We start from the raw sequence: 17,845 nt of genomic DNA on the forward strand, positions 1-17,845 counted from the left end.
GCAATATCCACTCACTATGATGTATACCTGATGAATACTGTATGTCAATACTTGAACAACGGAAAAAAAGGAGCATCTTGAATTCACTTCGACACCCTTAAAATCCACTTACTTCTTTTTAATACCACTTTATTTGAACTTTCTGTAATATTTGATATTACCACTTTCTCCATCTTTTTTCTCTTTGTATATTGTTATTTCCCCACTTCGTTTTTATTGCTATACCTGGCCTCAAAATTTCTTTGGACTACTAAATTCACCTTCCAGTTGGCCTGGACTACTAAAATCACCTTCCAGGCTACCCCCCCCCCCCACCCAATTCATGCACTATCAACACCACAGACTCCCTTAAGCTGCCAAACATACTGATGAAATGATTTATTTACATGTCCTTTCCACTAGATTGCCAGTCCCTAAAAAGGAGGCACCGTGCTGTTTATAACTGACTACTCGGCCTTTAGTACAGTAACTGGGTAACAGGTGTTTACTTGGTGAAAGAAGTAATCTTTACACACCTAAAGATTAAAAGTTTGAAAACAATTATAATTTCCTGCACTACTTCTGTGACTTCAATGATTGTTTCTGTTTGCTTTATAGCAACAAAACAGTTCTTTCGGAATGTAGATATGTATATATTTGGTCTGATTATTCACTATAATTAGAAAAGCATTCCCCAGCTGCATTTAATCCCTTGTTGGTTGTTTCACAAAACATCACTGCAGATGAAATCTCTTCCTTGGGAGTTTAAAGTACAGGAAACTACCTAAGGGTTTATCAATTACGATGAACTAAGGATCTGGCACCTACCTGAAAGCTGAATTCAATCAGCTAATGAACAAAGGAGGCTGGGTTTCTGACCGACTATTTACCGGTTTTAAGCCCTCTTGTCTGCTCAGGAATAACTAGCACCAGAGTCTAGTTCAGTCAGCTTTGGGGTCCCACCCGCCAACAGCCTGCTTCCCATCCCTCCTCCCTACGCCTAAAGCGAAGCTAGCAAGGTAACTAAGACTTCGTACAGGGGCCGCCATGGAGTCTCTAATATCCGAGAGCAAGAAGGAGTGCAGGGACAGGGGGAAAGAAGCGGCTAAAGAGGGACCTGGAAGGACAAGGTGGGGGCGGGAGGGTGCCTTGAACGCCACCGCCGCGGGGTCAGGGAAGACGCGGAACTGCGCGTCAGCTTACCTGCTCAGCACAAGTGACACCCGCGATGCCACCGCCAACCACCACAAACTTCCCGGCCGTCGAGGGAGGGCGCGCTGCCTCCATGATCTCAGACCCCCAAGCAGTTTACCGGCCACCGGTGGGCGAGCCGCCAGAGTTGGTACTGCGGGAGCGGAAGTCAAGCTGGGAGGCCACTTCCGGTGCCGGCGCCAGAGCTTGACACGGAGCTACGGGTGCCCAGCAGCTCACATTTAGTGTCCTCGCGAAGCCGCTTAGGGCCGAGTTTTCACAGTACAGAGACGTCGCTGATTCCAGGGTTTCGTTTTACTGTCACTACACCTTAATAGAATTTTGACACATAGATATGATAAAGAGAAAGCCAAACTAACTAACTAACTAAATAAATAAATAACAATAAAAATAAATAAAAAGAAAAAGGAAGAAATTTAACAAACAATAATAAAGTAAAAAGATGAGTCGCCAAGAGAAGCCTGACAAATTGTCTAAACACAGACCAGAGTTCTCACAGGACAGGGCGCTCTGAGAATAAATGAACTTCCCTGAAGTTTTCACTATTTGTTCTTTGAAGAATGTGACATTGAGTCAATTTTAAACTCTTGTTCCATAAGTAATATAATCCTTCCCTACCTTCCACCTAGCAAACCAAGATTTTATATTTTGAAAAGACATTCTTCGTGATATATTAAAGCAAAGCAATACTACTTAACTGTTCTGAGAAGTTATTTCCGTTTACAATTTTGACCTCAGATAAAACTTCCAGTGGTATAGGGAGTTACTCACCATTTTGTAAAAATAAGTGAACATTCCTCCCAAGTGCCCAGTAATAGCATGTGTGAAGGCTAAAATATTCGCATCTGACTTTGGCTCAGGTCATGATCTTCTAATTCGTAGGTTCCAGCCCTGTGTTGGGCTCTGTGCTGACAGCTCAGAGCCTGGAATCTTCCTCGGATTGTGTCTCCCTCTCTCTCTGCCCTCCCCTGCTCATGCTCTGTCTCTGTCTCTCTCAAAATTAAATACACATTAAAATTTTTTTTAAAGTTCTAAAAAATGTTGTTATTATTGTGGCTGTGGAACTGCATCACACAGGGAAATGTTTTTCTTCAGGAAGATGAAACATGTGTTTAAAGAGACACATTAGCTGGCTGTACAGTGATTTCACTTTGTAACATCTTTGAAGTAATCTAATGTATTACCAGTTATAGAATAGTTACAACATCTGGTGTTTGTAGAGAACTGGAGAGCCATTTATTTCCTCCTTTCTTTTGCCCCACCCATCTGCCCCAGGAACCTAAGCTATATTTTTGCTGTTCTTTACATTTATTAATGCTCTATTTGAAAAGGAATGTTAATGTCAATTATCAGATAGCCATGATTTATGGAATCATAATGTAATTATTTTCCTCATATTAAAAAATAATTTAGAAAAGTGTCATAAATTATATAAACCTAGTAATATTGTAACACTTGAATAACTCTTTTGACAATGTTCCTATTTTCCTTTAATACACCCTCATAAACCAGAACTGTTCTGGACAAAAGTGGACATAAAATCATTAGTCATTAGTGACCTTGAAAGAACTTCCGCTCCCTGTCCTTTGCAGAGCATTTACTTCTCTTCTTTCCTCTCCAGTCAAACTGCCCCATAATCTACAAAAATGTATCCATTTTGCAATTGTTTATCCTGGGTCAGAAAAATGTCTTTTGGGCAAAATCAGCATTAAATGCTGGAAGATAAGTGTTGGAAGAGAAAGAGAAGGAAGTATTGCTCCAGAAGTTTTGGCTTAAGTAGCCAAATGGATGATATACCATCCGCTGAGATGGGGAAACCTGAAGGTAGAATGGCACCTTTTTGTTTGTTTTGTTTTTGAGTGAGAATAGGAGGCAGGGGAGCATCACTTCTAATTCAATTTTTTACATGTTTACTTTGATATATCTATCAGGGATCCAGTAGAGATGATAAGTAGACATGTATCTGAAGCTTGGTAGTAATATCCAGGCTGGATACATCAGTTTGGGAATGGTCAGCCTGTAAGAGGTGTTTATAAGCCATTAAACTAGATAGATCACTAAGGAAGTTAATATAGATTAAATAAAGAAGAGGACCAAGGACTGAGCCATGAAGTATTCCAGTGTTACAAGATCATGCAGAAGAAGCGGGAGGGAGTCTTGCCAGGGGAGACAGAAATAAATCACCCATAATATAGGAAGAAAATAAGAGATGTGGTGTCCTAGAAAGCAAGTGAAGAAAGTGTTCATGAGAAAGGAATGACAGACTTTGTCAAATGCCACTAATAGGTCAAGCAAGAGAAGACTGAAAAAATATCCATTAGATTTAGCGATGGAAAGGTTCTTGGTTGGCTAACTATATGAGTTATCATTTAAACTTTACTTTTCAAAAACCAAAAGGGAGGGTGGATGTTAATTTTGATGCTAAGAAAATAGGCATAAGTCAAAACTGACCTGGGCAAGACTGGACATAAGTTAACCTTTTTCATTTGCTTTAAATATGCTCCAGTCAGGTTTTCGCACCCACATTCTATGGAAATTGGTAAGTTTTGCAATTGCTTTTCCTAGATGAAAAACAAATGTCTTCTGGACAAAAGCAGCATTGAGTGACTGAATGCTAGGATTACATAACATTTTATTTTCTGCTAGATTTTGGTCAAAAATATATACATATTATATTTATATAATATATATATTATATATATTTATATATATATATAAGTTTACTTCAACATGTAACTGGATCTGATTTATCTAGATCAAGGGTTCAGAAACCTTCCTTGTGAAGGGCCATTTAAAGGAAATTATTTTTAATATTTTCAGTATTTATTAAATATTAAATATTATATTTCAGTTTTGGTCTTCTTTCTGGTATCACTCTTTTTTTTTCCAACTAAGTAACTGGCTTTATGCTTTTTATCTACTTCTTCCTATGGAAAATGTAACTCTCTTAAATAACCCATTATATATATAACTACACAGACAATACTTCTTTTAGTCAATTTAGTCAGTTATCATTTTGATTAAATATTTGTCAATGTTTATATAGTTATGACTGTTTAAATATTATTCACACCTTCTCTTACAATATGAACACATTTCTTGTCTTGTACGACCTTTAGTTTTCCCTGGAATTAATAGTTGCCTTGCCTTTTTACTTGCTTAGTTTTCATTGTTCCTATCACTACTTTCTTCCCAAAATGTCCAAAAAAATGAAGATATGACAGGAACATCGAAAATTAATATATTGAGTACCTACTATGTTCTACTTGCTTCCCTCATGGAGTTAACATTCTAAATCGGTAAGTTCAAACACTTAATATTCCGGCTCAATAATATATCAGTAATGTATTAGTTTTGGGTTTTCCTTAGAATTTTTCCCCATTGAGTCCTTCAGTCCCCTGATTCAGTTGAACTGAATTAGTAAGAAACTTAGTAAAAGGGTGACAAACTGAAATAATAAATTAATACGGTAGAAGCAGGTCCAAGTATATCATTAATTAAAAGAAATATAATTGGGGCGCCTGGGTGGCTTAGTCGGTTAAGCGTCCGACTTTCGCTTAGGTCATGATCTCGCGGTTCGTGGGTTCGAGCCTCGCGTCAGGCTGTGTGCTGACTGCCAGCTCAGAGCCTGGAGCCTATTTCAGAGTCTGTGTCTCCCTCTCTCTCTGACCCTCCCCTGCTCACGCTGTCTCTCTCTCTCTCTCCTAGAAATAAATAAAAATATTAAAAAAAAAATAAACAGACCTAGGGAAAAGTATATCCTTATGGAAAAAGATGATACTGGATTAGTATCTCATATCATATAGAAAAATCAACTTCAGATGTATTAAATATCTACTTATCAAAAACAAAATTTTAAAATATCATTTGAAAAAATTAAGTTTTTCAATATCTTTGTACAGGGTTTTCTTGTCACAAACAGGCATTGGCAATAAATTTTTAAAAATTGACAAATTTAAAGATACTAAAAATTAAGAATTTTTGTTCATCAAAAGCCTACATATAGGATGAAATGACAAGTAACAAAGTTGGAGAAAATATTTATAATGCATAAAACTACTAGATTACAATTAGTAATATACAAAGAATCTCTACTCATCAGTAAGAGGAGTACAAACAGCCCAATAGAAAAATAGAAATGAGCAGGCATATGACAGAAATAACATATATAGCCAATAAATATATAAAGAAAACGTTCAATCTTGTCTATTAGTCAGTAAATTATACATACCATCATGAGATATTATTTTATACTAATCCTTTTGAGAAAAATGAAAAGGTCTGAAAATACCATTTCTGTATTTCAATAACATCTTCCATGCATTGCTGTTCAATATAAAGTAACTACTAGAAAAGAGTTTGGATTTACCTCCTTAAGTTGAATGTTCACATACATACCTTGTGTTGTATCATTCCACAGGTAAGTCTATTTTCAAAATAAAACTTTGTACTTGTATATTAAGAGCTGTTCTTAATAGAAAAACCCAAATAAAGAGTTCTGTGCTTGAGAACTCTACAATTCTCTCTTTTGAGCAGGGGAAAATCCTGTTCTTTCTTCTTATGTTCCTCTCCAATGTGTCTTTTTTACTTTGACACCACCATCACATACATACATAACACTTGGTAACTCTGGTTACCAAATGTGTATGGAGTTTTTCCCATATCAAGCAATTCTATGCAACAACAGTTGGGTGTCCTAAAAGTTTACCCAATTCCAACACTATCTACCTACAAATAGTATCAGACCCCATTAAGGCTTCAGTCCCACATGACTGCCCCCAACATCAGATGCCAATCACAAGTAGTAGATCCCCAGGTTACACAAAACTTCTATTCAATTTGGTTACACATCAGAGATTCACATGATCCTTCCTGAGGTTTGATTAATTTGCTAGAGCAGCTGACACAACTCAGGGAAACACTTATTTACATTTACCAGTTTATTAAATGATATGATAACACAGATGAATAGCCAGATGAGGATAGACATATGGCAAAGTCTGGGAGGGCCTTAAGCGCAGGTGCTTCTGTCCCCGTGGAGTTGTAGTATGTCACCTTCCTGGTATGGGAGTGTGTTCTCCAGCCTGGAAGTCCTCTGGACCCACTACTGTTGGGATTTTGTGGAGGTTTCCTCACATAGATGTGATCAATTATCAAGTCTATTCCCAGTCACTTTCCTCACACTGGATGATCGATGAGGAGGGAGGTAAGGCTGAAAATTCCAAGCTTCTAACCATGGCTTGGGCTTTCTGGTGAATAGCCCCCATCTAGGAGCCATCCCAGGAACCCACCTTCAGTTGCTTCAATAGAATATCCAGGAATCACTTCTCGGCCTTTTGGCTAAGATCAAATCAGGGAGCTCTGTGTCAGAGACAGGGTCAAAAACAAATATTAGAATAAGATACTCTTAGTGGTTTTATACCTTAGGAAATTACAAGAGTTTGGGGAGCTTTGTGCCAGAAACAGGGGGCAGAGACCAACATATATTTCCTATGATCTCACAAACCTGCATGCCTTCAAAGAGAAAGTGGATGATTAAACTGTGGTACATTCACCCAATGGAATTTTATGCAACAATAAAAACAAATGAACTACCATGATATAATATCCAACAAAATGAATGAATCATAGCAATAAGTGAAAAAAACCTGAGTTCCCTCAAATTACAGCCTGAAACTCTTTATAAAGTTTAAAACAATTAAACATACATGCATATATGGTTGCTCTCTCTCTATTTCTCTTTAGGAATATGCATAAAAACAAAACTACATAAGAAAGAAAGTAAAGGAATGAAATGAAAGGAAAGGAAGAAAACATAATCCTCTGATCCAGACTATGGGAATATTTATAGTGGAATTATTGCCAAGGAACACTATCTCTGTTGCTGCAAGTTAGAGATGAGGACTTGAGGGAAGCAAACAGTAAAAAGAGTTTAAAGGAGACTTCTCAGTTATTTTTCAATGCCTCCTCTTTGAATACATATTTACCCAAGGTCATCATCCATCCCTCAGCAGCAGTGAAATACAGAAGTCCTTTACACTGTCACTGCTGCCCCTGCCTCTGCTTTCAACATTTAATGTGACTTCTTAACTTGCAGTACTATTTTACAGACCTATGCATATGTTCCTCCACAGTTTGCGGGTGAGTCTACTGGAGAAACAGTTCACTAAAGAAGTATTACAGTCCCTTCTCTGCAGATGAAAATCCGCTGTGGTCCATATCATGTTGAAGACGGTGATCCCATAAGTCGCCAAATAAAAGTTCTAGGCAAACAGGCATATGAATCAGGAAAGTAGGCTACCCTTTTGGTGTGTGTGTGTGTCCCCATATGCATGGAGTTGGTGGTGCTTACAGATAAGACAGAGCACAGTCGCTGCAAAAATTGAGTTTGTTATTCACTTTAAAAATGAGGATAGAAAAAATGTGTTCAAAGATCCCCAAAGCTATCTTAAAACAATTCTGAATGGCTGGCAGAATAAAACCTACTTTTGTTTCCAAACAGCTTCAAACCTGTAAATGGGCAATAAAGGTATAGACAGAGTTTTAGATTGGCCTCAGAAAGACATCCTGGGTTCTGAAAGCATTGGTAAATGCCATCTTGATCCTGCCTCTCTCCTAGCCCCTTACAGTTTTTAAAATACATTTATTAAATAGGTACAGTGAGGGGAAAATAGTCTTTCTGAATCTTATTATGTTGACTTGTTTATGTTGTCCTTTCTTCAGTGAGAACAAACAATGCTTATGACTTCTATTCGGCACAGAATAGGCACTGAGAAAATATTTGTTGAATGAAAGAACAATGATCACATCAATTATTTGAGATAGATGCTATAATTATCCTTTAGCATAGGTTAAGAAACTGAAGCTAGTGATCTTGTCCAAGACCACAACTCGTCAGTGCTGGAGCTGGTTAAGGTGGTGCTTGTAAACATTCCATAACATTTGTTTTATGTTAATCCAAACCATCCTTTCTACTTCATCCCAAATTTTACCTGGATCTGACCACCTCAGCACATGACATAGCTAATCTTTCACTCATCCAATCTGGCTGGCAATTTACCAATGGAATAACTGGTAAACATTGGTTTTCTTCCATTGGCCTACTGTTCAGAAATGTTGGTGGCCAATGGAAGAAAACCAATGTTTCACAGAAATGAACATCCCTGTACACAGCATTGCTCCAAGTTTATTGCTTCCAAGTTTACTCCTATTTTGGTATCATCTTTTCTTAGGTTATCCAGTTACCCAGAATTGAACTAATGATCAACATATTAAGACCTTGTTCAATACATGAGTAAATCAGTAAGTAATTCTTTGATTTACAAAAGACTTGTTAATATACAAAGAAAAATACTGAAGGCTCAGCAAGTTAAGTACTTGTATTTTAACTTATTACATACTTACTGAGTTTTTCTTTACTTTTAATACAGTGTTATAGTCAGAGCCACACCACATAAGAGTTAACTTAAGAAAAACCAGCAAGGGAGGAGCATCTGGTTCCAACTGACTAATCTTTTCTATAACCCGTTTTATGTAACCCTCAGAGCAAAGAAACTTTATCAAAGGATTAAAAATTATATAAACAAAGATCCCTTTATTTAATTCTGATTCTCTGCAGGACAGGAATCTCCAGCTAACATGTGGGCAGAGCTTTATACATATTGGTTACTCAATGTGTAATTTTTTAAAACTCTGATGATCTTATACAAGTGTAGAAGCAGCAGTGAATGGAGATGATGGTGAATGCTAAGGTAAATGGAATTCATTGATTTGGGTTGTTGTAAGTTGCATTATTTTTGCTTGGAAAAAAATATAAGGTCAATTTAATACTCTTAAGTATTTAAGAGAAATATAAGATCTTTGGGTTTTTTAATTATCTTGTCTCTAATTTCCTGGTAGTGACAAAAATTCTGGGTAATGCAGGATTGTGTAATAATAATAATATTGCTTGTTCATACACAAGCATATGGATATATACTTTGATTTTTTCTAAATATGTAGTTACAATTCATTTGGATCATTTGAAGTGAATCTAAGTGATTCTAGATAATACAGCTTTCCTCTTGCTTTGCTCATGTTCTCAAAGACCTCTTTTTGTTTTTCTGGCTCTTCTGAACCCATCCTTCTAGTTCTGATCAAGCTTCATGTTTCCTGTATTCCTTTCTCTCTCCCATGAAATCCTATAGCATTAGTTGTCTATATTAAACACTTACAATACACACACACACACGTATGAGAGTTTTCTTTCAAAATTCAAAAATGAGAATTATATTTTTAATAAAGCCAAATAACACGGGGGCACCTGGGTGGCTTAGTCGGTTAAGCGTCTGACTTTCGCTTAGGTCATGATCTCGCAGTTCGTGGGTTCGAGCCCCGCGTCGGGCTCTGTGCTGACTGCCAGCTCAGAGCCTGGAGCCTGTTTCAGTCTGTGACTCCCTCTCTCTGTGACCCTCCCCTGCTCACGCTGTCTCTCTCTCTCTCCCCTAGAAATTAATAAAACATTAAAAAAAAATAAAGCCAAATAACACAAATAGTATAAAAAGAAAAAATTAATTTGGTACATACCTTTTTTACATTTCTTTCTATATTCATATAAAATATAAATATATCTTATGTAATTATACATATTTATATACAAATGCTCCCCCTACCTTTATGCACATGAATAGAATCATCATTATATACATGACTTACCTTGTTGCTGCTGTATTTATTCAACTGTCCACCATGAACATTCCTCTAGGCCAGCACATATATCTAAATCATTCTTCGCTTATATCTCCTTAGAAAGAAATATGTCTATTTCTATAGAAAAGATCTCCAAAAGAGAAATTACAGAAACAATGTGCACTGCAATTCACAACTTTACACTTTTTATACTGAATTCAATTAAATGTTATGAATTTCCATAAGTTTTGTTAATTTATTATATCAATAAACAAGAACACTTTAGTATGCTGAGTTGCATTTCCTTAGCTACTAGTGAGATTTGGCATCTTTTATAAAAATCTTTTCATAACTTTTTTGATCCATTTGCATTTCCTCTTTTATGAACCCCAGCTCATACCCATGTTTGTCTCTTCTCTTGTCAATTTGTAAGAGTTCTTTTTTCACATTAGGGATATAAACCCCTGCCTCTTGTATATATTTCAGATTTTTCCTCTATCTCTTTTCTTTCCTTTTTTTTACCTTATTTATGGCACTTTCATTGCCTTTGTGTAATTTGCATCATTATGAGATCAACTCTAAATTTTTTCTACGATAGTTTCTTGGGTGTTTTTTGTTGTTGTTGTTGTTGTTGCTTTTTTTTTTGGAAGTTATTTTCCTAATCCTAACACTTTTCTATTTTCGAAAAATATTTTCATTTTTTACATTAAATCTTCAATCTATTGCTCTCTTCATTTTTGAACATGACATAGAGAGTGGTAACAGTCTATTTTCTTTCCAGATGGAGATCTAATTATGATATCAATATCATTTATTCCATAAGCTACATTTTTTCCTGATGAACTATTATTGAAGTATTTAACATATATTACATTTTCAATTTTACTAGATCTAGTTATAGACTCAGTTTGTGTCAGGGACTTGTTTATCTACTTTTTTGCTCATAACTTACTCTTTGAATCACATTAGCGCTACAGGTGCCTACCATGGCAGCATCTCCTAAGGCAGGTGCCTACCATGTTTTTCAATTTCAGGGCAGGGTAAGACACTGTTTTGCCCAACCTCAAGCTTAGCGAGCATGACTTTAAGAAGTTTGGTCAGAGTGCTTTGTATTTGTCCTCTGCAGTTTGGAGGACACAGGAACTGGTGTCTGATTCATGCTAAAAAATCTAGACGGCAAAGAGCATGGGTGGATCCTCCTGCCAGGAGGTGGAAGGAATCAAGGGCCACATTTGAAAAGGAGAAACATCCCAGCTAATGGTGGGTCACCTGGCACTAGTTTGGGTCTGTCTTACATCTGACTGATTGGATTATATGGAGCAGTGATGAGACCTGAGTAGAGAGGCTAAAAGTGTTTCATGCATGTAAAAATTTGAGGGAGAACTTGTGTGTAACTAGTCAGAAGAAGTGCATTTACGCTACCAATGATACTGCAAGTTAGAGATCACAAATGAATGGTAGCATCTCCAAAGACCCATGGAAATGGCCAAGAGAGTCTGTTTGAAATTACTCTCCAGACCAGAGAAAGCAAAAATGACATTTCCTGCCTCTTTAACTTCCCACTGCAAGTTTCAAGTCTGGAGGACACAGAAGGAGCCTTGCTCCATTGTGGGGGAAGAGCTGGAGTGTGCTGGGGAGAGGGGCCCAGAGAAGCTGGTGCAGCACATAGAGAAACAACCAGGACCCTTTTTCCCAACTGGAGGATTTGGGTATGTTGTAGTGGGAGGAAAGACGCTTCAGTTTAAATAAAGTTCAAAGTCATTTTTGTGGGACTAACATGACCAGAGGGCTTTTTTTTTTTCTTTTGAAAGTCAACAGAAAGTAGTGCCACCTGAAATTCCATTTAGTATCAGAAGAACTGGCCCCATAAAATAAATTTTATAGACAGTGGATGGAGAAGAATAAGGCTTTTTCTCTGAGATCATAAAGACAATTTGTTTAAGGTATTTGTACTTATGATCAATTTCTGATGTAAATACTGCTCAGGAGCACAAGGGTGATTATTTAAACTTTGAAGTCTCTTTTCAATAACACATCCCTTTCCATAAACATTGGCCTTCTTCTCAGAAAGACACCAGGGTTATATATTTGCCTGCTTTCAACCCTCCCTTAACTTCAGTATACTGTTGCTAGTTGCTCTACTTAAGTATGTTCTACACATATACACTATTTTACCACTTAACCTGAAGACAACATTATGAATCATTGGACTAGATTTAGCTTTAAAAGTATGTCATCAATTCTGCAGGACAGGGATTGGTAAGGGCAGTTGAAGCATGTGACTCAAACTTGGGCCATGTTATAAAGGGAGATGGTTTTTAAATGGAATTTATCATTTATAATAATGATAATTTCAGAGATTTATATAGTATTTTAAGTCTTCAAAATGACCATTTAATTTTTAAAAGACAGGATATAAATAGAATTGCATGTCTTATATATGAAATGAGGACAGAAAGTTGAAAATGTCTTAGGAGTTACTTACTACAGTGGCACCTGACTGGCTCAGTCAGTAGAATATGCAACTCTTGATCTTGGGGCCAAGTGTTCAAGCTCCACATTGGGTGCAGAAGTTACTTTTAAAAAGTTACTTAATACGGCTATTCAGAGGCAGAACAGGATAAGATGAAGCTCAAACTTGACAGCTTTTTAGTTATTTTGTCTAGCAACAGAGGCAGCAAGAGCTACCAATTACTGAAACTTATAGTGTGTAAGGCTTTCTGACAGGTACTTTACATCATTTATCTCATTTTTCATTACATGCCATGTGGATGTCTAATCTTTTCAGGATCCAGCGAGAAGATTTAGTTATCTCCTATTTGAGTCAATTCTAGCAAGCCTGACAAGATCTACCTAGATGGTGTCTTGGCAGTTCTGGAAAATCAGAGATATTTAGATTACTTGGGTTTAAAAATTAGAATTAATTCAGATGTGGCAGTGGGAGCTTAGATGCTCCAAAAAAAATGTCATCTAAATATGTGATGTAAATTGTATTGTATTTGCAATGCAGGAAAAGAATAGGGGAATGTAGAATGGGTCCTATATTAGTTTTGTTTACCAACATTTTTGTCTTACAAGTTAGAAATGTTTGTGTCAGTAATAATATATGACTTCATCTACTTTATGAGAATATAATGGCAATCCAGTGATCACCAAACTGTATGTTTATTTACATTCTCAATGGAAAAGCAGCTAGTGAAATAGGACTGTGAAACGTCCATAGGAAACACTTCATTTTAAAGACATCCTAATTTCCTTTCGTATCCATCTTCTTTTATTTATGTATGGATGCTATTTTTTCTTCATTTGCTAGTGACACTTATGTCATTTGTGGTTTGTGTACTCCTTTATGCTGTGAATCTTGCCATTAAAGTCCAGTAAATCAGCCAATTAGCAGGACTACTTACTGTTGAAATTCAGTATGAACTACAATGTCAGAAATACATATTTGAGTAGTGAACAAATCTTTGACCTTGCTATACCATCTTTTGCCATATTTACCTGATAGAATAAATAGTTTACATACATAAGGAAAGGACAGAGGGTAGATGTATTCCCTGTTTCTGTTTTTAGGTTGCGACACTGATCATTTGCTAACCTTTATATCAATATTGGATCTTAAATTCTTAATAATCTCATCTGTATCTGGAACTTGTGATCACACATTTTTGTATTGCCATTGGCTAAATTAAGTTTTAAGTTTACATTCCTAGAAAAGGCTAAAAAGAAAGGTGTGTGGGTAGTAATAATACCTCAGCTTTTGTGAGGCAAAGTTCCAGATAAAAACTTGTAGTAAAATGGGAGAAGAAGGGGGGAAATGGTGGGGGAAAGGGAGAGAGGCAAACCATGAGAGACTCTTGAATGCTGACAAAAACTGAGGACTGATGGATGTGGGGGGGAGGAGGGATGGGCATGGAGGAGGGCACTTGTGGGGATGAGCACTGAGTGTTATGTGGAAACTAATTTGACAATAAACTATTTGTAAAAAAAAATGGGAATCACAAAAAAAAACTTGTAGTAAAATGTAACTGTATGGTTATAACAATTTTTAGATATGTAAATGCTTTGTCCTGATGCTTTCCTGTATTAGAGATGGAAAAACAATTTAGCTCACATAACTGGTCATAGTGAGTAAGCTAATTTGATAGAGCAGTGCATTATCCATTTTAGGCAATTCCGCTCTTAAAACACAAATATACCAAAAAGAAACCATGTACTAGAGATGTGCAAGACGTAAAGGATGGTAAAGAAACTCAGCACATGATGTGTTAAAACAGCCACATTCAAGTGTTCCTTAGATTGATGTATGAGGTTGTTCATGATGATGAAGAACAAAAGGGCCTTCTCTACATTTAAATAGGCTCTAGAAGACCAATCCTACACTCGCAGCTTTTCTCAGCTGTAGCTGTTAGGGTGTCCTGAGAATCCTGACCTGAACTTACGGTTTTCTTATCTTTTTACTTGGAAGTCCTAAAATCAAGGTGCAGCCGAATGTGAATGGAGTGAAGCTATATCAGTGTTTAATACCTCATGCTCTGGTCAAGGTCATTTCCTGAGTTGAGCTATTTAATAATCACAGCTCAAAGTTGCTAAATGTGCTATAGCCAGGTATAATTATATACTAAGTGCTTTCCATGCATTCTCTCTCTCCTTTCATCTCCACAGAACAGATTATCTTTTTCACATATAAATGAAGGAATTGAGGTTAAAGAAATTGCGAAATGTTTTCAAAGTTTCAAAAAGAGTCAGGATCCTAACAAAAGCCAACCTGATTCCAAAACCCATCCTTCCCACCACACCAGCAGCCTCACTGTAGTAGTTTCCAGAGTCCTGGTGGGTTTTTGTTTTCCAACATAGTGATACGACATCCTTTAAATGCTTGACTTCACTTTTCTATTATAGAAGTTGAACACACTTAGACAATATCTCTTGGGTATAGACATCTGCTAATTATAAACTTAAATTCAAAGAAAGCTCCAGAAACTGATATTGAATGTCCTGGTCCTCAAACACTTTGGTTCTGTTTTATAGTCTCTTTCCAGTTTCATTTTTGTAGGTGGGGTACTCTGGGACGAAAAGGGTTCCCAAGGATCCAATCCTGTCTGAGGAATGCTGGGGAAGCTTCAGAGAAACAAATGGTTTCCATTGTCTTGCTCTTTTTCCTGCTTTGTCCTGTCAGCCTTCTCTACCCCACTGACCCAGGCTAACAACATTTAGGATCTTTAAAAAAAAAATTATTATTTACTTATTTTATTTGAGAGAGAGAGAAAAAAAGAGAGAGCGAGAGAACGAACAGGGGAGAGGGGCAGAGGGAGAGAGAGAGAGACAATCCCAAGCAGGCTTTGTGTTGAGCAGGGCTCAGGGTTCAAGGCTGGCTCCCTGCGGGTCTCCCACAACCCTGATCTAAGCCAAAATCAGGAGTCTGTCGCTCAACTCACTGAGCCACTCAGGAGCCCCGCATTTAGGATCTTTATAACCAAAGTAGAATTGGTGCTTTAAACACTGATCATGACAAACTCTGTGCAAGAAAATGGTTACAAATGAATGTAGGCCCCAAAGCCCGACCAGAAGAACTGTAAAATAACCAGGACCCTTTTAAGTCCTTTCCTTCTGCTATTTCTCCTTTTCCCCCCTTGTTTGAGCCTCCTGCCTATGTTTTTTTTTTCTTGACTTCAAGTGCCTATTCTATTCTCCAAAGGTTTGTTATTAGCTAATTGGTACTGTACTTCATCTAGGGTATTAGTTGATAGTAAGGATTTCCCTGTCAAGAGAGATTTGTCTTTTATTGAGGGACATTTGAACTAAAAACCTTAAAAATGCAAAATAATAGATATCAAGTTGTAGAAAATTATGGGGGTTAATTGGGGTAGGAGTTTTATTCAAGCAAGATCTGTGGCTTATTCAGATTATTCATATTTCTCCAGGAGAGGCACATATTGAATAAAAGAAAGTCAATTATAACAAACAGTTTTATCACACTTATATGTGTGGAGGTCACAGGCTCCTAGCCCTTAGGTAAGCTCACATTAATTATTTAAGCATTTCAGTTTCCCAGACCCCACATTCACATATTTTTAGGATAAAATAATGGTGAAAATAAGGATTTTTTTTACTTATGTCTACAAGTTTTAGATAAAATTAATTTTCCTTTTTACAATGGCTGTCCATGATTTCAATTTAAAAGTACTGAATTTATTAATATATGGTTGGTTATATATGTGGTGACATTTCTGGCTACTTTAATTCCATCCTTTAAAACTTTGAGAATATGCTCTTACTCTTCTAATCTACTTCCAACCCATGTAAACTGTACCAGATGTGCTTTTTCTATATTGTCTGCGATTTCCTTATTAGGATTTGTGTGCCACTTCTTACTGATCGTGACCTATGTTCTAACAAAAGGAATGTTTTTCACAGGAAAGAGGGTGGATTCTCAGAACCTGCATCTTGTATGGTTCTGTCAAATTTTGTAATTCTAGACACGGTTATGGAGGACAAGTGCCTTTGTATTGGTTATTGGAGCAGGAAAGGTATCTTGTGATACAAATCCTATTTAGGATCTGGGTAGATTATTGCCATTATTCTATTTCCCTTTCTGTTTCTTTGAATGTTTCTCCATATTGTTTTGATCCCTTTTTTTGTTACCCATTTTTGTCATTTCTTCTCCCTTCTCTCTTTTTAAGTCACTTTTGTTTGCTATCAGTAACAAAAGTACCCACTGTAGTACAATATTGTTACTTTCTTTGTGTACAGTTACCATGGCTGTAATAGCTATCACTGATGAAACACCCAAGATGCTTGTATATTTTCTTCCTACTCTGTAATAAAACCCTACAATTATTATCCACTGTTTACAAAAGGTGTGAGTTGCTATATTCTATCAACTTCATCAGACTGTATTAAATCATAACTTTATATTAGGTTTCATTCATTCATTTGTTCATTAGTCACAGAGTGCATTTATTTAACAATATATATTGAGTGTCTGTTATGTCAAGTAGTGAGATTAAATCTTGTGAAAGTTACGGAGATGACTCATACGTCCTTGTCCCCAGGTAGTTCACAGGTTAGATGAAGAAATAACACCTTGTCATACAAACCAAAACACAAAGTAGAAACTATGAACTTCCTCAAGAAAATCTCAAAATTCTAACCACTAAAATATTAACAAATACCAAAGTGAGCTAATAATCATTTATTGGGTGACTGAGCAAATGTTTGAATAAACTGATATCAGAAGAGTAATACAGATAAAAGTCTATGCAAATTCAGAGGAGAGCTGAAAGCATCATGAGAGATTCCTCGGAGAATGTGGCATTTGAGCAGAGCCTTGAGGTAGATTTCCAAAGGGTGAAGAGACACTATTACAAGGTAAGCAAATTGTATGACCAAAGTTGTGGAGGTAGGTGAATGTGAGGTGTGAAGTATATAGAGGTCAATATAAAAGAGAAGTGGTAGCAATGAAGATAAAAATATAGTCTGAGAACCCTCATAGGAGAACCTCAATGGATTGGCTACTGAATGAAGGCCTATTCACTCAGCAGAGTTTTCATTAAACCATAAAAGAAAATTTTCTTAGCTGTATACAGAACAAAGAAAGAAAAGTCTCAATAGAAAACTCAATATGAAAATCTATGTTGATGGAAAGAGCCTAAGTGTCCATCAACGGACGAATGGATCAAGAAGATGTGGTTTATCTATACAATGAAAAAGTACATGGCAATGAGAAAGAATGAAATCTGGCCATGTGTAGCCCCATGGATGGAACTTGAGGGTGTTATGCTGAGCGAAATAAGTCAGGCAGAGAAGGACAGATACCAGATGTTTGCATGTATAGGTGGATTAGGAGGAAATTAACAGAGGACCGTAGGGGAGAAGGGGGAAAATAGTTGGGGAGAGGGAGGGAGGCAAACCATGAGAGACTCTTGAATGCTGAGAACAAACTGAGGGCTGATGGGGTGTGGGGGAGAGGGGAAGGGGGTGATGG

The 17,845-nt window shown here is 36.9% G+C and overlaps 2 protein-coding genes across 7 annotated transcripts in view; one reads left to right on the forward strand and one right to left on the reverse strand.

Annotated features, from left to right (window-relative positions):
• PYROXD1 (pyridine nucleotide-disulphide oxidoreductase domain 1) overlaps positions 1-1,348 on the reverse strand; it is a 40,004-nt gene extending 38,656 nt beyond the window's left edge. For all 3 annotated transcript variants that reach the window (XR_005526794.1, XR_005526795.1, XM_039223605.1), the window contains exon 1: positions 1,183-1,348. Coding sequence is in view for 1 of the 3 variants with exons in the window: in XM_039223605.1 (XP_039079536.1) it covers positions 1,183-1,266 (84 nt within the window). In the remaining 2 variants the exon portion in view is untranslated. The remainder of the gene's footprint in view (positions 1-1,182) is intronic.
• A 7,541-nt stretch (positions 1,349-8,889) lies between these two features.
• SLCO1A2 (solute carrier organic anion transporter family member 1A2) overlaps positions 8,890-17,845 on the forward strand; it is a 117,675-nt gene continuing 108,719 nt past the window's right edge. For 3 of the 4 annotated variants that reach the window (XM_039223591.1, XM_039223595.1, XM_039223593.1), the window contains exon 1: positions 8,890-8,942. The gene's annotated coding sequence lies outside the window, so the exon portion shown is untranslated. The remainder of the gene's footprint in view (positions 8,943-17,845) is intronic. The other variant, XM_039223598.1, reaches the window with a different exon arrangement.

The sequence above is a fragment of the Hyaena hyaena genome, unplaced genomic scaffold (genome assembly GCF_003009895.1).
Source record: "Hyaena hyaena isolate Hyena2069 unplaced genomic scaffold, ASM300989v1 scaffold_1393, whole genome shotgun sequence".
NCBI lineage: Eukaryota > Metazoa > Chordata > Mammalia > Carnivora > Hyaenidae > Hyaena > Hyaena hyaena.